At 43.7% G+C, this 24327-nt stretch overlaps 1 protein-coding gene across 5 annotated transcripts in view; it reads left to right on the forward strand.

Moving 5' to 3' along the window:
* The window catches only part of MARK1 (microtubule affinity regulating kinase 1), a 78217-nt gene that overhangs the window by 46540 nt on the left and 7350 nt on the right, over nucleotides 1–24327 (forward strand). For 2 of the 5 annotated variants that reach the window (XM_039883418.1, XM_039883419.1), the window contains exons 7-16: nucleotides 1300–1356; nucleotides 4208–4444; nucleotides 4536–4655; nucleotides 9578–9677; nucleotides 10707–10819; nucleotides 13327–13480; nucleotides 13772–13968; nucleotides 17238–17338; nucleotides 18526–18693; nucleotides 19691–19954. In XM_039883418.1, coding sequence (XP_039739352.1) covers nucleotides 1300–1356; nucleotides 4208–4444; nucleotides 4536–4655; nucleotides 9578–9677; nucleotides 10707–10819; nucleotides 13327–13480; nucleotides 13772–13968; nucleotides 17238–17338; nucleotides 18526–18693; nucleotides 19691–19954 — 1511 coding nt within the window. Of the gene's footprint in view, nucleotides 1–1299; nucleotides 1357–4207; nucleotides 4445–4535; nucleotides 4656–9577; nucleotides 9678–10706; nucleotides 10820–13326; nucleotides 13481–13771; nucleotides 13969–17237; nucleotides 17339–18525; nucleotides 18694–19690; nucleotides 19955–20067; nucleotides 20151–24327 lie in introns of those variants that run through there. The other 3 variants (XM_039883422.1, XM_039883420.1, XM_039883421.1) reach the window with 3 other exon arrangements.

Below are 24327 nucleotides of genomic sequence, written 5' to 3' on the forward strand. Positions count from 1 at the left end.
CGACTGTCAGCTCGCTAAGGGCAGGGCCCAGGGAATGTTAATTTTCGTATTCCCTACAACCAGCACATTTCCTTGCACATAGCGGGTACTCAATGAACTGACTGTTGAATCCAGATGAATTGAATTGAATTACATATTACTCGTTGTGTATTGATTTCGTCTTGAACATGTCTTCTCTGTCTTTGAGCCATTTTCATATACACAATAATAATTTTATAATACCGAGCTACCAGTTTCACTTCTACTTTAAAGTGTTTTTTTTTTTAACCCCTATTCCTGGTAGCTTAGTCATACGTCATATCACTTTTCGACTTTCAAAATTCTCATTTCTCTTTCCGTTAGTAAGTGCCTAACCGATATTCAGCATTCAAACTGTGTTTACATTCAACTGAATCCACAGAATCGAATGTTCTGCTGTGCATTAAAATTGTCTACATCAGATAGACTTATATGTACAAAATGGCTCTTACTTGATTGCTGTCAGAATCTTTCCATTTCTGTATTTAACATAGTATATCGCTATCAAAGAATTGTCTGTAGCCTATATTCCATTTGTATCTTTGGCTCTTAATCTATTGGGTTCCTCCCTGTTTAACCCTTGTCCCCAAAGAGCCCTTTGTAATAGTTGAAAATTATGACTACATATGAAATCTAGTTACAGATGTAGATTACTTTTCCCAGCTGAATTAGTAACAGGTTTCAGATTAAATTTCATTTTTCCTTCTTTTGACAATTGGGTTTTTTTTTTAAGGCACAAAAAATTTCCAGTTTCTTTATAGATCAACAGAAAATGTAGAATCTTGCTAAATACCCCACCGATAAGTTCTTAGTAAATCGGCCTCACTAAAGAAACATGTCTTGAACACATTTGATATAATTCCTAAAATAGAGTCTTGCCTTTTGAACTTGAACCAGCTATCTTGGAATCTGACGCGTGTTTGCCAAAGCTCCTCTTCTGACACTGGAATAAATAAATCATTTGACCCAAACTACAACTTGTACACGTTTGATCACGTAAACAGAAAAATATAACCATCTTCACGGACTATGACAAAGAAATATTTTAGTGTATTCTAGCAAGAGAATACTACTTTTCCACATTTTCCACATTTAAGAGTGGAAGTTTCATCACTTTAATATGTGTAGTTTTCTGAACTAAAGGAACAGTGAAATTATTAAATATCACTTTGAAATCCAAGTTCGTAATTTATCTAAATTGGAGGCGATAATTGGGGAAAATTGTGACTTTTTTTTTTTACCAAAGAAGTTTTTAATCTTTTATCCAAATACTTATTTCAGATTGTGTCTGCTGTACAGTATTGCCATCAAAAATGCATTGTTCACCGTGATCTCAAGGTAAGCCACTGATTTTATAATATAAAATTCTTAATCATTAACAGGTCTTTTATAATATTAGAGCTATCTTTGATCGCCTAGCTGTGCCAGGCACAATACAAGGAAGCTAGTATTTATTTAATCTACATAGCAACTTTACGAAATGCAGTGTTTTCACTGAGAAAATGAAGAAAATATGAATGAGAAGTTATCTAGCATTAAAACGTAGAGGATTCGATTCACCATTAATAAGCTTACTTTAATAGGTAAATGTGGGACTTTGTCCCTAACTAAGAATGCCCGAGGTCGCATTCAGTCAAAAGCAAGTCAGGGCACATATCCAGATTTGTCTGATGTCAGAGCCACTGCTCGCTCTTCACATTAAAGCTCGAAGTAAGAAGGAAAAATTTTAAATGTTTTTCTGAACATCAAATGCATATTATTAGTGTAAACTAGCATACTTTGGAATAAGAAACATGGGATAGTCAAGAAATGTTTGTGGCAGTCAATGAGCACGGGAGCACAGATGTCTCTTTGAGGTACGGTTTCATTTCCTCTGGGTTTATATCCAGAAGAGAGAATTGTTGGATCACGCGGTAGTTGTATTTTTAGCTTTTCGAGGACCATCCATACTGTTTTCCACAGTGGCTGCACCAATTTACATTCCCACCAACAGTGCACAAGGGCTTCCTTTTCTCCGCATGCTCACCAGCACTGATCTTTTATAGTTTTGATGCTAGCCATCCCGACAGGTGGGAAGTGACATCTCATTAAGATTGTGATTTGCATTTCCCTAATAATTAGTCGTTTTGAGCACCTTTTCTTATACCGGTTGACCATGTGTATATTGTCTTATTTGGAAAAAAAACACACCCAAAAAACTGCTTTGGCCATTTTTGAATTGCGTTGTCTGTTTTTTTGCCGTGGAGTCGTATGGGTTCCTTGCGTAGTTTGTATGGTAGCCTTTATCGGACCCTTGGTTTGCAAATATCTTCCTCCAGCCCACATGCTGCTTTTTTATTCTGCTGATGATTTTCAGAAACTTGTCAGTTTGGTCAAGTCCAAATGTTTCTTTTCACTTGGGTTGCCCGAGCTTTTGGTGTCATATCCAAAAAGTTAATAATACTGCATCGAACACTGGAAATTGGCTCAGAGAGTAGATTTCAGGTACTGTCCTCACATACACTCCTTAAAAAACGTGACTATGAAGGTACAAAGTCCCTGGGCTAAAACTTTAGTCTTTTTTTCCTTTTTCTCTCTTCTCCCCAATTATTCCTTACTTAGGAATCTTTTTTCCTTTTTCCTTCTTTTCCCATGGTCTCTGTCAATTATTAGCACTAGTTTTTGTTTGATTTGGAAATTCTGTCTGAAACCGTGGTCAGAAGTCTACTCCTGTATTTGGCTCCCTTTTTCTGAGCTTACAGATTTTCTACTGAGCCAGATTTTTCTAGTTCTCGGTTTCTTCCCTCGGCTATTTTAAGGGGAAGTCACTTCCTCAGATAAAGAGGACCATCCTCCTGCCTGTGCGTTTGACTCCCAGCTTCTCGTCTCATTTCTTATCTGAAGGAAATCTGCAAAAAATCACGATCAGCACCCCGTGTTCTCACCCACACGAGAGAGGACCCGAGCACCTCCCCAGCTCTCCTCCCCTGAGGGAGCCTGGGTTCTCTGATATCCGTCCAGATGCTTCAGAGAGACCCAGCACAGTCCAGCTCGCTCACAGATGGCCTCGGAAGTTTACAGCGGCCAGGCCCGAGACATCAAGATAACCTGGTTTTGTCACACAGTCCACAAGTAGCTATGATTTAATATAAACCTCCCAAATTTATGTGCTGCTATAATAATCATGTCACAAACCACACCTTATTTTTATCATATATTTTTGGGTGCCGGATGTATCTCCATTTTCCAAAATAAATATCCCAAGCTAGTATACCTCAAAAAAAGGAAAAGAAGAAGCAGGGAGGGAAGGGAAGAGCTGTATGATGGTCACGGTGCCCGACTCTGATGACCCTGGGCCCTCCAGTGATAAAGAGAACTCCGATTTTCATTTTAGTCAAACTTTACTCCTTGGAACCTAATAAAACATATCTACCAAGTAACCTAGGGCCTCGTTAAGTCTATCAGTTGTAACACAGAGTTTGAAACGAAACACGTACAAAAGCAAATCCTTTATTGTATTGCTGGCATTTACAAAAGGGATTTCAAAACCTGGGGGTTTGGGGGTAGAAATCACTGCTTTCTACCATGATTTACCTGCAGAAGAGAATGTAGTTTTAAAACAGCAAAAGGAAGGAAAGTTAAAACCAACAAGATCGCGTGGAGTCTGCGTTGCGTTCTTTCACTGAAAGAACAGAACTTTGTGGAGGAAGCATTCCATGAGCCAGGGCGGACGGTTGAATTCAGCAGTCACAGAAGCCCTGATTGGCAGTTATTTTAGGTATCAGCCTCGCATTACCCAAAAATACTCTATTGACATAGAATACTGTTGGGTAAACTTGTTGGTTTAAGCCCAACTGGATGAATGTGATGTTGATTTATGTGCTTTAGAATAGGTCATGTTAAGGTGCAGGTCCGGGATGTTTCTTACTTTGAAGGAAAAAAAAAAAGGGTTTAAAATCACTTTTCTTAAACAGTCGCAGATACGCGTATACAGGAGAGCTTTCCTCTCATCGTGTTAAAATTCAGCCTTCTGCAGATGTCATTCCGAGCAGGGATGATGCATCGAAGTACCGTGCCGGGCTTCTAACTTTGTGATGGCAGATAAAACATGAGCGGTGACACATACAAGCGTGGGATCTGAAACGGTTGTGATGCATATGTTCTGTTACGTAGGCTCTTTACATTGTCCTTTTCATTATTTTCCTCTTAGGCTGAAAACCTTCTCCTTGATGCTGACATGAATATTAAAATTGCTGACTTTGGTTTTAGTAATGAATTTACAGTCGGGGGCAAACTGGACACATTCTGTGGAAGCCCACCCTACGCCGCTCCTGAGCTATTCCAAGGGAAGAGGTACGACGGGCCCGAGGTGGACGTGTGGAGTCTCGGTGTCATTCTCTACACGCTGGTCAGTGGCTCCTTGCCTTTCGATGGCCAGAATTTAAAGGTATCCGCCAGATTTGATGCTCATGCTCGATCCCCAGGCACGGTGACTTGAAAAGCCGGCTCGCTAAGCGCTTGCTTTTGCTTCTTTTAAGGAACTGCGTGAGCGAGTCTTACGAGGGAAATACCGTATTCCCTTCTACATGTCCACTGACTGCGAGAACCTTCTGAAGAAGTTATTAGTGCTGAACCCAATTAAGAGAGGCAGCTTGGAAGTGAGTAGGTTTTTTCGTCCTCTGGGTTTAACGTTGGATAATTAAAATATTCCAGGAAGCGACGACCGTTTTCAATAACATTCTCCCTGTGTGTTTTTAGGAAAATTGCCAAATCATCGAATTTGTCTGTGGTTAGAGCTAAGGAAAGTAACATGATTCTTTCACTACTCGAAAGTTATCACAGTTGGTTTCTCATTGCTTCTTTGTCCCGAAGTGAAGTATTCAATTAAAACAACATAAAAATCGAGATTAAATTGACTTTTAGTTAGAGAAGGAGGAAAAGCTAGCGTCTGGCAGAAATGACTTGATCCAGTCCAGAAACCTTGTATTTAGTCAGTACAAATATTTTGAGGATGAAAGAAGATGATGAAAATTCTAATCCAGTAAATACTTCATGGATGTATCTGAAATTAGTACCCGATAGCAAAAAAATTTAACAGAAATCTCTCAACATCGGTACAGAAAATTTATAAATATTTAAGCAGAACATATTGGAAACAGGTGTTTCGCTTCTTAACACACCGTTGTGTTGCTTACTTATCCATACGTGAGGTTATTTTTAATAACAGACACTATTATAAATGTATTAAGTATATTACAGCAGAATAACATCTGTGGTTCATGTAACCAAAATGTCTAACCTTCGTTCCTTCTGATTCTGTAATAAGAATGACTTATTTGTTAAATATTTTGCCCATCTCTTTTTTAAGAGTGATATTTTAGCCCGTACGAACATAAAACTTCAGAGATTCAGCATGTACTGTTTACTAGTACTTTTTTTTTGTCTTCATTCATTTGCTTTCATAGATAGGATAGAAAAATTCAGAGAGTTAATGCCATTTAAACTGTACTTTTTTAGTGTAGCAATGGGGCTTTCTGGCACGGACTCCAGGCTGGTCAGGAGGCAGCCTTAGAGTGAGTCACTCCTGTGTACAGAGGTCCCATGTTAATTTGGTCTTTGTAATTTTACTAAAAGATGCAATATGTTTTGATGGAAGTTATGAGATGGTCACTTCCATTGGAAATTATTTGAAATGTTTTATATCAGTGAATCAATTATCAGATTTTTTTTTACCGAATTAGTTGTTTAAATGTGATTAGTTCCTTCCTAGGATTTTTGTGGGTTTTTTACTTTGGGGTATAAAAGTATGTTAATAATGTTTTAAAGAGAAACCCGTGCAGTAGAAAAGCCCACTTTTATATTCCTAAACTTATTTTCAAGCATTATTCATAAAAATTATGTGAAAAAATTAAAATTGTTGATTGTCATACAGGTTTAAAATTTTATGGGAACATAAGTTTCTCTTAATCCCACTTTATGGCTTACTTTTATCATAGCAATCTGGTTTACCTGAACGTCACTTAATAAAATGTCCAGAATTGAGGCATCAGCTTAGCTAATAAGCAGAGCAAAAAGATCATACAAAAATTATTTGGGAGAATAGATGTTAAAAATCTCTATGGACAGGTAACAAGATGTACTTAGCGTCTTAAAGGTAATTTATTTACCATAGCCAAATATTTAAGTCTTTCATCATTAGCATTAAAATTGGAAGGCTTAAAGTGTTAGAATTCTGAGTTGAATTTAAAAGCCAGATTATTATTATGAAAACGTATGATCAACAGAAGCTCAACTCGATATATTTGAATAGATTCTGGAAACTCCAGTTCCAGCTTATTAAAACTAAATTTTTCAGCCACAGAACCATGAGTCTGTATTGGAAATATTATCATATTATTGCACATATCACTATACAGAGACTGGTCTGCTCCACAGTTCCCAGAAATGACCATCCAGAGAAGCCTAACATCGTTTCAAAAAAAGATTTCTTATTCCAAACCTTAAGAAACTCCCCTTGAGATAGCAGTGATGTCGAAAATGGTATTAATCTTTACTTTTATTTTTCATACCAACTTTATTATCAACTTTACAACAACAACAAAAATCATAAACTATAAAAAACAGCTCTTTTCTGAACACTAATCGTTAGTGTATAAACAAATTTTTATACAGTAGTGTTTTCATGTCATGGAACATTCTTTTTTGAACTTAGAACTTTTTGGTACATACTTTTTGCTTTGTCGTGAGAGTGAGCTCCATTCTTGTCATAGCCATGTCGCTATCCTTGGGTCACGCATCATAGTTTATTAAACTCTCCCCTGCTTATTGCACATTTAAGCTGTTTTCATTGTTTTTACTAGAAATCATGCGATATGCTTTTTTTCCCTTTAGGCTATATACGTAGATAAATTCTCCAGAATGTAATCTCTGGGTCAAAGGGTACAAACAGTCTGTCTGGTAGGTCTTGTATTTCAGTGCCAAAAGATCGTGTGTGACCCAAGGTATTTGAAAGTAAAATATTCTCCACACTTTGATTCAGTATGTATATAATAATTTCTAGTATTCAGTGCCTTTATGATAGCAAATATAAGAAAAAGTAGTAGTCAAATACAAAATACGTAGTTTGCCGTAATTTCTCTAATTCGCATTTATTTTATTAGAGATGATGCTCAGTATCTTTAATGAATAGGTTAATGGCGCGTCTTCCCATGGAAGCTCTCTTAACTGCTTGTCCAAAGGGATCTTAGATTTGTGTCAGCTTTATGCATGTTAATATAAAATATTTGCTGATAATTTCCATATTTTTGAAAACGGAACTTTATGTATTTTTTTTCCAGTGTTACATGAGTATTATGCGGTATCGATTAGAGTAAAACGCTAGTCTCTTCACTACATACTTCGTTAATATTGAAACTCGATTCTGAGAATCTTACGTGGCTACCCATTTTCTTACTAAACTTCTTATGTAACTTATTTTAACATCTTCCTGTTGCTTCTCCGATATGCTGCACACTTTATTAAAAAGCCTGATAAATAATCTACTTTATTTATCCTCCATAAAAATTAATTCATTTGACATTCAACTTGCTCGACCTATAGTTGTTTCTAGATCCGACCAGTTTTATAATTTTTTTCAGGTTGTGTGTGTGCATACAGACAGCTCTTCCTGGTTGTGCCAATAATGGAACTAATCATTTTTTTCCCGTTTATTGGAATATTGGTGTGCGTAGATTCTTTTTTATTGGAAAGAAACTGAAAAGCTTTTCCGCTGTCCTTTCGATGTCTGTCTTCTCTCCTGTTTCTGGTCCTTAACCAGGATGGACTGTTGCTTTTCAAAATAATGCAAAATTTGAGCGAAAGCAGAGTCCTTCCTCAGTGACCTTTCTCGGTCATCTTTGGTTCTCCTCGGAAAAGCATTTATTTTTACTCTTAACAGATCATCTTAAATGTCTCATTGATCTCTGGCCACCGCAAGTGACAGTAAAGGAAAACAGAAAATGAACGGTAACGTTTATCGAAAAATGAAAGGTACCTAAGCGCACACTCAGAAGCATATGGTGCACTTTCCGAAGCTTGAAACCATTTACGAAAAATGACTTCCAGCTGGCCACTCTAAAGTCCGTAAATTTTTTAGGGGCATCTAAGGGTAGGGTGTGTATTTTCATTGTTGATTTGTTTAGTTCCTTACAATTCATCCACATCGATTCTGTTACGATTTCTCGGCAAGTGGCCACGTGCGTTCGCTGGCGGGGCTGGCCAGAGTGAACTCTCCTTTCGCTAAGTCTGGAATCTTGTCTGGCCTCTCGCTCCTTCCTCGTGCTGAGATGTCTTAAATGAAACCAGAAATGGGTGAGTTTATTCAAACAAGGTCTCGTGGCGTTTTGGGCCCGGCGATGTGTACCCTGCCTGAAACCTCCCCCGTCACACAGCACCTCTGTTTGCTGGGGACGTTGCTCGTTGGCTTTGAACTTGAACTCTCTGGTCCCCGTGGAGGAATCGCGCGTAGGCGTGAGGTCCGCACAGCCACGGGGCGGGTCCCGCTGCGCGTCCCTTCTCTTTCGTTCACCCGTATTTTGCTGTTTCTGGGCCTCATTGTCGGAAAAGACCTTCGAGTTTCGAATTAAAAGCGTCGCCTCCCTCCGCGTCCTCCTAAGCAGCTCTTTCTTCCCAGCTTTATCTCTCATTCCCTTCATGGAAGGAAATTTCTCTTCGGTTCATCTTAGTTTGCTTTCGCGTACAGGTGTCTTTGGGACACCGTTTTTGCTAAGTGGACTCCCGGCGACCCCCGTGACCGGGCTAATAAGGAAGGGGAGGCGGATCCGGGTTCTTCTGGAGTCGCTGCCCAGGGGCCTCTCGTCCTCTCTGCCGCCTGCCACCCCCTCGTGTGTGAGGAGCACGGCTGGTGCTCCCCCCGCGTGTCCTCAGATCGCTCCTCCGTGGGCGCCGCTTCCAAAACGCCGCCGAGTCGCCTCGTTAGCAGAATGGAGCCTTCCCCCTTCCGCCGCCAGGGCAACTTCAAGTCCGTCATCCGAAGATGCTGACTTTACCTCCCGTCCGTGCGTTCACCGCGTTTACCCTGGTTCCAAGTCTTCCCTCCGCCCCTTCCCACGTCCCTCTGCTGTGACTTTGCTGCCGATCCAAATGCCACCTGGATTTCAGGAGGCAGCTCAAGTCCTACCTCAGTATGACATACTCTTCCCTGAAAACTGCATTCCACGCTTCATTCATCTTAAACGTAAAAATGGGAAGCAGAGGTCAAAAGCAGTAGGTCCTCATGTTAAAACTGTCCCATGTGAAAATGTTCCCTGTGGAGGAATTTGGGCAGTGGGCTGTCTTGAATCGGTAGGTTTGCTGAGTGCCTGAGACGATCGTCATCGCTCTCATAAGGTACGTTATGTCCCAGAGTCCTACGTTTCTTGTCGGCCTGCTAATCAAACCGGAAACAGTAACCATAGTTTGAAAAGGTCACACGATTCTTAGCGAGTGGGCCAGTCAGTGTCGTCACATTTACTAAAATAGAGCTCAGGTGAGTGTTCGAAGGTTCTGCTTGGCCACACATAATGCAGAATTTATTTCCTAGCAAATAATGAAAGATCGGTGGATGAATGCTGGTCACGAAGCAGAAGAGCTAAAGCCGTATACTGAGCCTGAACCAGATTTCAACGACACAAAAAGAATAGGTAAGTATTTAAATCGTCTGACAGGTGTCGTCCCTGTGCCTGAAGACTCTTTTAGTCCCCCAAAATAGTGTTTAAAGATATAAAATAGGAAGTTTTTATTTGAAAAATACTTGCATTCCCATCTTTTCTTTCCCCAGATATACACTAAACATTACAGACTTCAAGTTCCTTAGTTTTTTTCTCAGGTGTATTATAATCTAATTCAGTTGATGGCAACAGCGGTATAAAAATTAAAATAATATAGATAAATCTCATTCTTTCAGCAATTTCTAGCAACAGGAATGACTGATTCAAATATCAGCACCCATCAGACCGGTGAACGTTAGCAAAACGTAGCATGTATTTTAACCAGAAACGTAGAGTTGAAAGGGAGAGACCCTTGGGCTGCTCCTCACTGTTCTCCCCCCACCCAGCACGGCCCACCTTCCCGCAGCTAGCCGGAGCTCTGCTCCCAACCTGCTCTGTTCATTCATTCTCTCTTCGAGCCCAAAGCCATCACAGAGTCACCACCGAGTCATCTCAACCGTGCGCTTGTTGGGCTTCAGGGCAGAGGGAGGAGCATTTCAGGGTGTCAGGATTCTAATCAGAACAACAACCGTGGAAATTGGAGCTTTCCAACGAAAAGTGACCCTGCCTTCAGACAGAGCGCACAGATGGTTAAGAGAGAGAAGCCGCCTGGGGGTGTGTTGGAGAGAGAGAAGGGATTCTGCGTGTGCCTCAGGTGGACACGTACTGCGTCTCTGGCTGCACAAAGGAACTCAGCTCAGGGACGGGCTAGGCATTGAGAAGTGGAGCGGGCCCAGGAATGTAGAACCCAGGATGTCGGTAATTTCTGCGTGGGAACCTGTGAATATATGGTATCTGTATGTTAATAATCCAGAAGTTCTTATTATAGATATTATACTTTAAAATTTCACAACATCGTTTCGAAATAGCTAATGTCGGCAAACTTGCCCGTTTTTAATGGTTTGTTTACTAAAATCCATTTCCAGAAACTGTGTATTTTGTTGTTGTTTTTTTAATTTCTAGACATCATGGTCACCATGGGTTTTGCACGAGATGAGATAAATGACGCCTTAATAAATCAGAAATATGACGAAGTCATGGCTACTTACATTCTTCTAGGTAGAAAACCACCTGAAGTAAGTGTTTCACCTTTTTAGGTTAATGTAAATCATTTCTCAAGCTAGTAACAGCTAAGCCTAAGATATAATATGGTGTCAAAAATAACATAAAGACCCTAACACTCTCATTTATTAGAAAACTCAGGACGCTAAGCTATGAACTGATTTTATTTCCGAGTACTCAGAGAGATTCCCTTACGAACGCGTGGTCGAGTGCCTCGCCTCTGAGAGGCAGCGTTCACGGTCTCGTCTCTGAGAACGGCGCCCCCCAGAGTCGTGTATCCAAATGCAGCAGTGCCGCCAAAGGGCGACATGCGTATTCTGGGTGTGCAGAAGGGACTGTGGCCGAAACGAGGAGGTGACAGCATGTAAAACAAAGCGTCCGACTTTAATGATTCATGTCGGTGGGAACCCAGGAGAATGTCGGTGATGTTTCACCTTGCGCAGTGTCAAGTGGCTTTGATCTATCTCCTTATTACAGATCCAGGACGGATCTGTAATAAGGAGATAGATTCAGGAAACAACTGTGTGCAACAGTGATTGAACCGTAACAGCCAGTGGTCCTTTGGGACAGCAGAGGTATAAACCGAGAGTCAAGTACAGAGCCTGGAGCATTGACAGTTTGTTGAAAACTTGCATCCATGGGAGGCATTTTATAGAATAGGCTGGAATTATTTATCATTACATAGTAGCTACTAGTGAAGCAGCGCACGCAGCTGGCATTTCCTGATCCTCCCCGGTACCAGAAACTCTGCTTAGCACCATGAACAGAAAGCTCCTGCTCTGGGGAGCCCCCAGATGAGCAGGTGACGAGTGGTTTGTGCAGGGACGAGGGGGGTGCTACAGGGACTCTGGGAGCCGAGAGGAGGAGGGGCGCCCACCACAGGCCAAGGCGCGTAAGTCGCAGAATTTAAAGGTACTGCAGCCCCTGTCTGAAATGAGGGGTAAGAGACCCCCGGATTCCTAGCGTAGACGACTGATGTTGTAAGGCCCGTTTGCCGAGATGGGGAGAGGGTGGATTGCGGGGGGAAGGTAGGAAGCGCGTTCGGTTCGGCGTGGTCGCATCTGAGATGGCTGTCGGAGCTGTCTAGTGGACGCTGGGTAGTAAGAGCCGGGTCCGGGGGGGAGGGGCGTGACTTGACTGGCGTGAACAGACCTGGGGGTCACCGTCAGAGGAGCACACAGTGCTGTGCCGGGAACTGCTCTAGGGACTTTATTAATGCATCTGATCCCCTCGACGACCCTACTAGGTGGGGACTGTCATTCCAGTGGAGGAGCGGAGTGTCACCGGAGAAGTGGCATCAAACAGGCCGAGGCGAGAGAATTTTAGGAAGTGAGAAATAGTGCAAATGGTCATTTGTAAAGTCTTCGAAGTGTTTCTGCGTCTGTTTTAGATTTCACTCCCAAGATCTTTAACTTTCCTGCTCATTTAAATAAATGTAAAGGAAACACTGATTTTGCACGTACACAGTCCAGCCCGTGCATGACTTAAAATCAAGTTTTAACTATGATTTTACTACAAACTCATGAAGCTACTGGAAGTAGTAAGAACCCGAACTTGGAGCCTGGTGCCCTGGGTTTGAATCCCCGCCCCTCCCCCACCCTAGCCAGCCTCCAGCCAAATAACCAGGCGACTCAGGCAATTTCCTTAACTTCTCCGTGGCTCAGTTTCCTAGCCTATAACATGAGGGTGATACTAGTACCCACCTCTTAGGATCATCGAGGGTTAAATGGATTAGTACGTCTGAAACCCTTAGAACGGTTCCTTTGCGTGCTGTGTTAGCTGCTCTCTCTTATAATTTTCATTATCAATATTATTCCGCTATGTGTCATTAGTATCTTTACACAGGAATTTAGGTTTCCCGTTGGGACGCCAGGGACTCAGTTAAAAGTTTGCTGGCTGCAAACATCTTTTAGGTCACAGAGAGAGGGAGAGTGTATCGATCCCAAATGCACCCTGCTTAGTTCTAAGTAGGTGCAATGTCTTGATCACAGCCAGTAAACCAGATGTTGTTGTGTAAATGGGGTGGGGGCGGCGGGGGGAATATGTGCACATATGTGTGTGTATAAAGCTCCAGTTTTGGATTTTTTTCTTGAGTTTGAATCCAGAGCTGACCATCGACTCTCTCAGCCTTAGTTTATTCGTCTATAAAGTGCAGGTAAATAACGAACAGGCTCTTTAAAAATATAACGATTAAACAAAGTCATTTATATAAAGAGCTTAGCACAGCACCTAGTGTATAATAACCATTAAAGGAGTAGTGGCAGACATTTGGCGTTTAAGACTCCAAAGCCATTTGGACGAGATCACAGACGATGACACGTACTCGGGGAAGCAACACCGTATCCAGTTCCTTCCCTGCCCGTTTGCCGACCTGCGGTTCTGCACCCAGACGATTTATTTGATTAAGTTCTGACTACTCCCCGTGTGGATTAATGGGCCAGATTAGGAAATGAAGAGTACGTGTCGCTTGCTGAACGTTTTTGTGCTTTCAAACCCTGACGGTCCTGTCTTCTCCTCACAGTTCGAAGGCGGTGAGTCATTTTCCAGTGGAAACTTGAGTCAGAGGTCACGGCCCAGTAGTGACCTAAACAACAGCACTCTCCAGTCCCCTGCTCACTTGAAGGTCCAGCGAAGCGTCTCAGCCAACCAGAAGCAGCGGCGTTTTAGCGACCATGGTGGGGAAAGTCAAATAGGCGAAGAGGCAGATTGACTCCACCCAAACTTGTGTTTTTTTTTAAGCATTCCGCATTCACATCTCTGTGTGCTCCAGTCCCCAGTTATCACAGATTTCTATCAGTGACCGATCACTAGAATCCCCTGACTTTTCTAATTTAACAGTTTAATCTTACTTCGGATTGTAAAATAAGCAAATAAAGATATTTTTTTAATAGAGTTTTTGTTCGTAACAAGAAAATAGGTTAGCCGTCGGGTAGCTAATCGTGCTTTTTTTTAAATTATTGTCATAGCTGGCCCGTCCATTCCTCCCGCCGTCTCATATACGAAAAGGCCTCAGGCTACCAGCGTGGAAAGTGAGCAGAGAGGGGGGTGGGACAGAGACGTCACAGCTCGCAAACTTGGCAGCACAACAGTTGGATCAAAAAGCGAGATGACTGCCAGCCCCCTCGTGGGGCCAGAAAGGAAAAAATCTTCAACTGTTCCAAGTGTGAGTAAATCGTCTTATCTTTTGTCATTGGGGGTGGTTATTTGTTGTGAGAATTTTTTGTTGAAAAGGTTTTCGAAAACCTTTATCTCTTTTTTAAAAAAGTTTCAAAACTTTAAAGCGAATCATACATTTAAGGAACATACAAAAGGTGCCAAGCTTCTCATCAGTGCAATTTAAGAACGAAAAAATAAAATGTGAACTGTTTAAATTACACTTAGCCTCACCACTGAATAGTGCATTAGACTTTCCTGCCTCATCTTTCCTGTTTGTAATGTTTAAATAATATTATATGGGTGCATTTAATTCTACGTTTACAAATAAGTTGTTCAATGACGGCAGACTCTGTTAAGAATTACTTTATAAAATTAGCTCACGTTCCATTAAAACCACAGACTATATAAATTACATAATGGAAGCTGGAAGAGAGGTCGAGATATTCCGTAAGGCAGCAGGAAGAGTAAAGGTATAGAAAGTATAAAAGAAAACTAAGATATACAAAAGGTAGAAGTAGAATTGGTAACATTTAGATAACAGGTGTTTAGAAAGGAAAAGGGACACAATGAGGGAAGGAAATATTTGAAGAAATAATTTTAAAAAAAAAGATAGAAAACTTCATATTAAAAGGACTCAGAAGGGCAAACAGAAACCAGAAGGAAAACCTACTCCTAGACTCACTAAAGTAGAATCTATAAAACCAGAAAAAAAAGTAAAATTCTTAAAATAGAGTTTTTAGACAGCAGATGACCTCATAAAGATCAAGGATTCAGACCCACCTCAGATTTCTTAATAGCGTTATGGATGCAGGAAGATAAATACATTGAATGAGAAGCACATTGAACCCAGAATTGTATATCTAGCTGAACTGTCATTTAAATGTGAAGGCATGATAGGCAAAGTCTCAGGCAGAAAGTATCTCTCTCAACGCTCGTGCTGCCCAGGGAACCCATTTGAAAACACTGTACTAGTTACGAACACGCCACCCTGAACAAGCCCGACCCTGTCTGATCTCGGAAGCTAAGCAGGGTCGAGCCTGGTTAGTACTTGGATGGGAAACCATCTAGGAAGAGCAGGTGTTGTAGGCGTCAAAAATAAAAAAATAAGGGATTGCAAGCTGACAATCTGCGAGGTCAACCAAGGGCTGCCTCGCCTAAAAAAATAACAAGAAAAAGGAAACACCGTACCATTAGAGGGAGTACTCTTTTTAAAAAGAACCATATCTAGAATTTTGCTGTAGAACGTATGGGAGTTGAAAGTGACCAACTAGCTTATTCTAGTATCTAGAATTTTGCTGTAGAACGTATGGGAGTTAAAGTATATATGTGGTAACATCCAAAAACAAAAACAAAAACAAAATGAAAATTTGGAACCCAAATTCTGGGCACTGTCCGGGAAGTGAGGATAGAGATGGAGATTAAAGAAAAATGAAAACATTTTCATTTTTCAGCAGAAGAAGATAAGGATAAGTTTAAGAAATCAATGGTAGTCATCAAACATGAGTTCAGAAACTTAAGGGCAAACGATATAAGAACAAACGTTAGAATTTATAACTTTTAAACCAACAGAAGAGAAAGAAATTGATCTAGCCTATGGAACATAGGAAAGGAAAAAAAAAAAATTGAAAGTACTTTAAACAGAAACGTGAACCGAGATAGCAGAAAGTCCAATATAACCTTAATTGCAAGTGGGTTAAGTCTCCAGTACCCATTGTTTTATATAGTTAATTGAAATCATACGTTTTTAAAATATGATTTAATTATCACCTCCTAGTCTATGAAATACATATGTATAACCACTTTAAGAATCGATGGATACAAGCACTTACCTTCCAGCCACTATGTTTGGAAGTGATTTAACTATAATAAGGCTTAATACATTTTTTAAAGTAATTTTCGTAGGCAAGCCATTATTTTCCCTTATCTAAACATCAGCTAGAGCAGGGGTCCCCAACCCCCGGGGCGCAGACTGGTTCGTGGCCTGTTAGGAACCGGGCCGCACAGCAGGAGGTGAGCAGCAGACCAGGAGCGAAGCTTCATCTGTATCTGCAGCCGCTCCCCAGCGCCAGCATCACCGCCTCAGCTCCAGTTAGATCATCAGGCATTAGATGCTCATGGGAGCACCGTCCCTGGTGCCACAAATATTGCGGACCGCTGAGCTAGAGGATAGTTTCCAGACCATTATCATCTATATAACAAAGATAATTTGGTCCCTCGTTTTCTGCCGCTCCCCCATATTAACCTGTCATTCAGGTCAGCTTGGACCATGTCTTACCTAAAAAATGTTTTTAATAATCTTAGCCCGTTTTGCTGCCACGCTTCTGTAGTTTTTAATTTATATTTATTATATAACTGCTGACAGAATTCTTTCCACCCAGAATCTCGCACTATTGAGAGATTTAGAATCTGCACTCAGAGTGTTGTTTCTATGAGACTTTTTGCCTTCTCCAAACTTAATTGAAGCATATCTCTATTCCTTTTCTAGCCCTAGCGATAAAACAAATTTTAAGTATGTATTTTAAAGAAGAGTGAAAGCTGGATTAGCCAAAAATAGGGAGGTGTTTGTCTGTTGGAGTACGGATTAAACAGAGTGTTTTATCCCTTTGAGGCACATTCCTGTGTGACTTCGCCCTGGTGACTAGTCACGGCCATGGCGATTATTATGGTGTGAGCTAAATGTGTCTTAATAACTGCGGGCCGTGTGCCCAGCGAGGAGAACCAGCCCCTTTTTGCTCATTCTTTCTCTTTCCTCCAGAGCTTCTCAGACTTGGCTCTCCTCCTGGCTAACCCCTGACACCAGCAGACATTCTGAGTGGCCCCGCTCACACCTCTGCTGGTGGCCTCATCGCTTTGACCTTGAAGCTTTGCTCTCCTTAGCCATTTTCACCTCCACAGGGTTCCTGCTTGCGATGACATTTATGCAGCATTGTCTCCCACTCCTAGTCCCATGAAGCTGCCTGGACCACTCTCACCTTCCCTTGTCCCACCCCCAGCTTACCAAGGAGAGAATGGAAACCCAGCTGTCCAGTTGCTTCTTCCCAGCTGCTTGCTGCTGCTGTAGGACAGCGAGCTAAACCCTCCGCCTCTGCCTCCTACAGTCGGAGAGAGAGAGGCGCGGGAGCGAGCTCATTAAGAATAAGAGTCTAGGAAAGTGCAGTTCCACTGTGGGTTTTTTTCAGAGTCATTGGCAGCTTGAATTCATTTCTTTGACTCTCCACAACTACAGTTAGGATTTGAAAATGGCTTTTTTTTTTTCCTTCTTTTTCCATCTTAAAGAACAACGTGTACGCTGGAGGTAGCATGGCTAGGAGGAACACGTACGTCTGTGAGAGGACCACCGACCGCTGCACGGCGCTGCAGAACGGGAAGGACAGCAGGTGAGGGGCGGAGTGCCAGGCGGTCCTGCGCGGGGACCCTTGGTGACACGCCCGCGCCGCTGGGGCAGGAGGAAGGGAATTACCAACGGGTGAGACTGTGACCAACCGTCCTTACCAAGGCATCTATCTGCCAGAGGAGGAAATACGGAAAGCGAGGGGTAAATCCCAACCTGAGAATTTCCAAATAAACCCTTTAAAAATTGTCTGATACTCTCCTGTAACAAAGCAGACCATACCATCCTAATCCGATCTTCATAACGTGTGTGTTAGTCTCTCATATACCTGCTGCCTCCCTTCCTACCCTTCACCTGCCAGCAAGTCGTTTACTTTATCCAAATAACAGAGTCTTGATTTTTCTTCCCCTAAAGCTGATCATTGAGAACCATAAAATTCTCAGTGTTTTAAGTACTGATAAACCATATTGCTTTTATTATTTTAAAATTTTAGCTGCTTTTCATCATGGGTTGTAATACAGGACTAGTCATCCATCTATTGCAAAAGGTCTGGGGGCCTCATCTAATGAAATTCTGTTCCCTAGTCATTTCACTAGACTGGGCAGACCATTCCTACATTTATTTCTTCTTAATTAATAGACATGTACAGTAAGTGTTCCTACAAGGCATAGAAAGGTATCGTCCTTGGACATGAGATCGTTTAGGCTAGAAAAATGATTGGGAACTTACTTCCCAACTGGGATTCTTTCTCCTATGCTAAGGCCTAATCTGCGGCTCTTTCCTCCTGCAGTGGTTAACCTGGCGATTAATGGTGTGAGCTAAATGTGTCTTAATAATGTTTCCAGCAGTGGTGCCTTTGCTATAATTGTGAATTTTTATTGTGTAATGGACAGCAGACCGCAGCAACACATCACACCACACTGACTTTTGGAAAGTGAAAAATGTCTCCAGTCGTAATCATTTTATTCACAAAAATCATTTCATACTTTCTCAGACTCACACAGGGAGAGCAAGTGTGTAGGGCATCTTGCCCACGGAAGGTGGCTGTGAATTCACAAGAATCGTGTTTGGCAATCACTATTCACGCCACTAATGTTCATTTCTTTTTAAGTGTTTCACTCATGAAGGGGATGAGTCAGCTGAGCTGTTTAAATATCTAGTTCTTCAGTTATAATGACCTGCAACTCTTCTTTCTTACGTTTCCATGGTCTTCCCACCGTTCTCTGTCAAAAGCCTTACGGAGATGTCCGTGAGTAGCGTGTCCTCTGCAGGTCCTGCTGTGGCTTCTTCGGCTGTCCCCTCGGCACGACCCCGCCACCAGAAGTCCATGTCCGCTTCTGGTCACCCTCTTAAAGTTACACTGCCGACCATTAAAGACGGCGCTGAAGCTTACCGACCCAGGTAACGTGCTGGTCGCATTTCGCTTTGTCCATCGTTAGTTCTTAAAAAGACGGCATCACGTGAACACGCACGGTAGGCAGCATGACCTGAAGACCTCTTTGAGAGTACGCAGTGTTCGTGGCAGAAGTTGAACGGTCATAGAACCTTGCTGTTTTCAAAAGCGTTGCTTATCATTTAAATCATTTTCTAGAGGAGTTTCCTGGAAGGATTTCATGCGAAACCCATTCTTAAAAGTAAAGTGTTGCTGCCCGATATTATCACTTAGGTAGTCGAGTTTCTCGTGATTCAGAAACAACGACAAAAAGATGGGAACTGGGAGTTGACACCTCTGGGCAGTCGTCCCAGCTCCTGCCCGCCACTTGTTCTTAGGGACACTAAAAGCTCAGCTTAAGGAAGAAGAAATAACGGGCAGGACCTAGCGATGAAACAGATGCTCTCCAAGAGCCTTGCAGGTGTAAAATTATAGGACTGTTTTTCTAGTGTCTGTCGATGTTAGGATTCCTCAAATTCAGGAACGTCTTTGATGGGTAGATTCGTTAATCATATTTGCATTGCCATGTGCTGTCACCGAGGCCTAAGTTACAAATCGGAACAGATTCTATTCAGAGGCTTTTCGGTAAACAGTAACATTCATGTTCCATTTTGCTGAGTGACTTAAGTTTGGAGAATAGTAAAGTAAAAAAAAAAAATGAAATGTATGCTGCCCCTCTGCGTTGGCATTGCTGTTACTGAAGAGTATTTATCTTCGCGTCCACTTCAGTAATTTCTTAATCGTCAGGAGCTACATTTTTATAAAAGAACGTTTAGTTTCAAACCGAGATTGTCACGCAGTCAAGCCACGCATGCCGTCTCTAATGCGAGCACATGACATAGGGAGGAGCAGGAGCAGGAGTAGGAGCAGGAGCGGCCCCAGCGACGTTTTTCCCCTAGAGCCGGGCGCGGGCGGGCGCTGCCCCCACCGAGGTTCTGAACGATGTATGTTACCGCGTCCCGGCAGCACGAGCCAGCGGGCGCCCGCCGCGTCCCCGTCCGCTCACAGCATCAGCGCCGCCACTCCGGACCGGGACCGGGACCGGACCCGGTTCCCGCGGGGCAGCTCGAGCCGCAGCACGTTCCACGGCGAGCAGCTCCGGGAGCGACGCAGCGCCGCGTACAACGGGCCCCCCGCGTCGCCGGCGCACGAGGCGGGCGCGCTGGCGCATGCGCGCAGGGGCACGTCCACCGGCCTCATCAGCAAGATCGCGTCCAGGTTCGCGCGCAGGTCAGTGCGGCCGGCCCGGGGCATTGGGGTGGGGGTGAGGGGGGTCCCCCCTTCATAATCTGCATGGTGACTCGCCCCCCCCAAAATGGCGACGTGACATTTTATTATATTAGAGCTGCGCTTTGACAGAAGTTTGAAGACAAAATTCAAGGAAGGCATCAAGTCTCTTTTTTGAAGAGAAAGGAAAAAAAAAAAACAATAAAAAGGGATGAAATGAGGATTTAAAAATTCTGTCGAGTGGAAAGAGCACAACTTGACATCAAAACTGGGTTTTAACAAAAAACGTTCACCCTCTTTAACGGCCTTGGATTAGAAAAAGGAATTAAATAGGATTTTACATTTATTATTATTATTATTATTATTATTAAAGTAACATTTCTTTAAGAACTTTTAGACTTCTCACCCGTAATATGTAATTTCCCTTTTTTTCTTCTAAAAAGTCTATGTCCTACCATCGTATAGATTACTTACATAATTTAACATCAGAAAAACTTAACATCAAAACATAGTAAACACAAAACAAATGCGTAAAAGTAAATTAATATAAGAAAATAGTACATTTCTAATCTAATGAAATAGTAAAATTGCACTGTTTCCTAAAAATTAAGCACAGATCAGTAGACGTCAATCCGATCCGTTAGTAGGCGCTGCCGGAAGCCCGCGGGAGTCCAGCCTCTCGGAGCTCTGTCCAAGGTGCTGAGGGCAGAAAGATGCGTGCGACCGCGTCCGTGCTGTCCAGGGGCGTGCAGTCCTGGCGGGAGCAGGCTGTGAGCACAGAGCCGTGATGGAGAACAGAGTGGGCTCTGGAAACAGCGTGTGGTCACCCTGCCGGGGTGTCCCGCGGAAGGCACGTTGCTCCCGTGTGCGAAGGAAGTTAAGGCTCCAAACCATCTAGTTAGCCGAGCAGAGAAGACATTATGGGCGAGAGAGTAATAGCACGCGCTTTCAAAATTATTAACTAAATATTTGGTTTTCAATGTTAATGAGTTTTCCTAGGATTTTGCGGAGGGGATGTGGGAAGGAGAAGCAGCAGCTTCAGTCTCTTGCCTCATGGGAGCTGTTTATGGACCTACCTCCTTGGTCAGTGTGTCCAGGCTCATACAGCTGAATTTAAAACTTTAAATACTCAAACTCAGCATCTGATTCAAACCAGATCAGTCGATTTTGTACCATTTGGGCAGTTACCATGCAGTATGACACTTTGACAGAGAAAGACCTAGAAGTTCCCCCACAGTGTCAGCATGACAGTGAGACAGGGCGCCAGCGAGATTGTCCGTAGTTTCTGCTGTTGGAACCTGGCCCTCTATGTATAGCCATTTTTATTTATTTTTTTATTAATGTTTATTATGGTGACATTGGTTAACAAAATCCAGTAAGTTTCAGGTATACAATTTAACAGTAAGATTAATATATTGCATCATGTTAAAGCCATTTTCAGAAGCTGTACTTGCTCGTGGTTTAGCCAGAATTAATTTTGAAGTGAAGACGAACTAGATTTTGAGTCGAATGCTTGATTGCTAAGTGTACATTAAGCGTTGTGCAAAGTATTTCTCTTTGCAATAAAAATTGTAGCTTCGAGAGGGGACGCACAAAGCGCAGTGGACAAGGACAGGAGAGCGGAGCAGAGAGAGCCACAGAGACAGCCTGCTGGGGTAAGGGCTTGCCAGGTAGTCAGTTCACAGGTACGCGAGAGCCTCCTCCGAGCTCGGCACTCTGCTAGGTGCTGTCGATCAGCACTCAGTGAGACTGACCCGGCGCCTCCCGCCCTGCGGGCCACTTACTGTCCGAACAACATTCCCACAGTCCAAACGCTTCCCTCACTTGCTTCTGGTTTTCCTCCTGCCCCTCAAACTAGCTGTCTCTTCCCAGACTCCTTTGCCGGTTCTCTTTAGGCCCCTTCGCCTTTCCCTCTGACCTCTCACTATCCGATGGGCCCTGGGCTCGGTCTTTGTCCTCTTGGTGATCTCGTTCAGGCCCCTGACGTCCAATTCCACCTTCCAGTGGCGACTCAGCCTCCGAGAGAACGTGTTCGGAGTTCACCTCCCACCCCGCTTCCCTGAACCTGCCCCTCCTCATTCCTCAGCACCGTAGGTGGTGGCAGCACCGTCCTTGCACCTGCCCAGGCCGTGAGCCTTGCGGATTCTTGGCGCCTCGCTTTCGCGTCCCACCCACCAACTCCGTGAGCGAGTCATGTGGGCCCCGGCTTCGCGGTAGTTCTAGAATTCAGCTGCTGCCGTCAGTCCCTCCCCTGCCTTCTAAATCGTCAGCGACCTGCCACCTCCCAGCGAGTCTCCTCGCGTCCGCCCTCGTGCTCCTGTTTTCAACGATGCGAGTCCTCGGTTTAAAGCCCTCGGTTTAAAGCTTACTTTCCTCTTGCCCAGGAGACAGCTCAGAGCCCCGACAGTGCCCTCCGCGGCCCTGCGCTGTCTGGCCACCCATTTCCGCGCGGACCTGATCTGCTCCCCTCTCCCCTTGCTCGTTCCACACCAGGTGTGCCCCCTCAGCACGCTGGTCAGGGTGTCGTATGTGCCGTTCTGCCCACAGCCCTCCTCCCCACACTGGCTTCTTTTACGCCTTCCTTGGGTCTTTGCTCAACTGCCCCTTCCTCACGGAGGCCTTCCTGACAACACCCCCACCCCCATTTAAAATCACAGCCTCTTCATCCCAACACTTTTCCCTGCTTGCTTTTTCTCCACAGTGCTAACGCTCCCTGAAATAATACATGCTCTACGCATTTGTTCATTGTCTGTCTCTCCCAGCTAGAAGACGAGCTCCTCGAGAACAGGGACTTGCTTGTTTGTTTGCTTTGTTTTATGCCAGATCTTCCTCTGAATATCGAGGGCCTACTATGACATGTAATACGGCATTCGAAAAACATGCCTGAATAAATGCGTGAGTAATGGAAGACAATTTGTAAAGCAAACAAATAAGGTTATAATTCTAACGAAGGAAGCGGATCCCCAAGTCAAGAGTGCGGCCAGGGGCGTCAGGGTGCTCGGAGCTCACCTCCGCGGGACCTGGCGTGAGAGTTCCCGAAGCTTCACGACCCTCGTTAAATTTTGAATAATGTCGTGTAGCCAGGGGGCAAGGAAGGAAGGGGAAGATTGTTTTCGATCCTGTGTCAGCAATTTGGTTTTTCAAGGTCTTGCTTTTTAACACATTTTAATTAATTCTGGATTTGGTTTAGAGAAGAGAAAAATGTCTCAATTCTCCTCCAAGGTCACTCGTCACCACGTGAACAGCTTTGGCTTTCCACACGTGTCCGTGTCCACTGCAGCGCGTGAGGTCCGCCCTGATGTAGCATCTTGGAGCTGGAGATTGGGCCGTGTAACCTGCCGCAAGTGATTTAATGCAGGAGGTCAAGCAAAGTATTGGTGACAGTCCCGGGAATGAACCCGCTAAGTTCTTTAGCGAGTGGCAGACTGGAGATAGAGTTGCTGTTTCTGCATTCACAGCATTTCGAACTGTGGGAAGGGTCGGAGGCTTGCAGACAAACTAGAGAATTTCTCAGTGTCCAGCCTTGTTAGCTCAAGAGCATTCTCAACTCGTTTCTCAGGCTGTCCGTTCTTCGCCCTCAGTCCCTTCGTCTTAAGCCCGTCCTGGGCTCAAGCCCTTCCTGTCTCTCTGTTGCCTTTGCCTTCCTCACGTCACTGTGCCCACAGCCTGGACAAGTGGAACCCGCACGCGGACGCCCCCGTGTGGCCAGACGGGCAGAACTGGATGTGCTCAGGGGCGGGGCCGACTTTGAGTGCACCTTTGGGGACCCAGACACCTCACAGACTTTGGGACCAGCCAAGCTGATGTGTCACCAACTGCTTAGAAAGATGCAAGAGGATTCTTACAGGGAAGAAGAGTAAAGGAATCGGATTGGGAAGCTTTAAGAAGGGAAGGTTAACGAATAACTTAGCGTTATTCGTGTGCTCGAACGGTGTTATCACAGATAGGAAGCCAGTTAGTTCTTCTTGGCCGGTCAGACCGTACACTGACGTCTTCTAGTCTGAGGAGAGAACCTTCCAGCTACGAAAGCGATTCACACTAGAATCGTCTTTCAGGGGAAGATGTGGATGGAGATTACCCAGGTCTTTTAAATAGCGTTAGACCCGTTCGCTTTGGGTGGGTTCCCTATAATCCATCCCTACAGCAGACCTGGCGGTTTCTTTTTTTAACTGTACCCCCCTCTTAGATAGGGAGTAACCTACTTAGTTCACTGCGTGTGTGTTGCTATCTGTAAAACAGCTGGCTTTTCTAAACCTGTGAGCGCCCGCTCCGTCCCCAGCTGCCGCCCGCCGTGGCCACTTAGTGCCAACTTACTGGACTGTCGGAAATCGCGGCCCACTGGCAGAAATGCGTCCAGTCAGCGTGCCTAGAGGCGT

The sequence above is a fragment of the Pteropus medius genome, unplaced genomic scaffold (assembly GCF_902729225.1).
Source record: "Pteropus medius unplaced genomic scaffold, Ma_sr-lr_union100, whole genome shotgun sequence".
NCBI classification, from domain to species: domain Eukaryota; kingdom Metazoa; phylum Chordata; class Mammalia; order Chiroptera; family Pteropodidae; genus Pteropus; species Pteropus medius.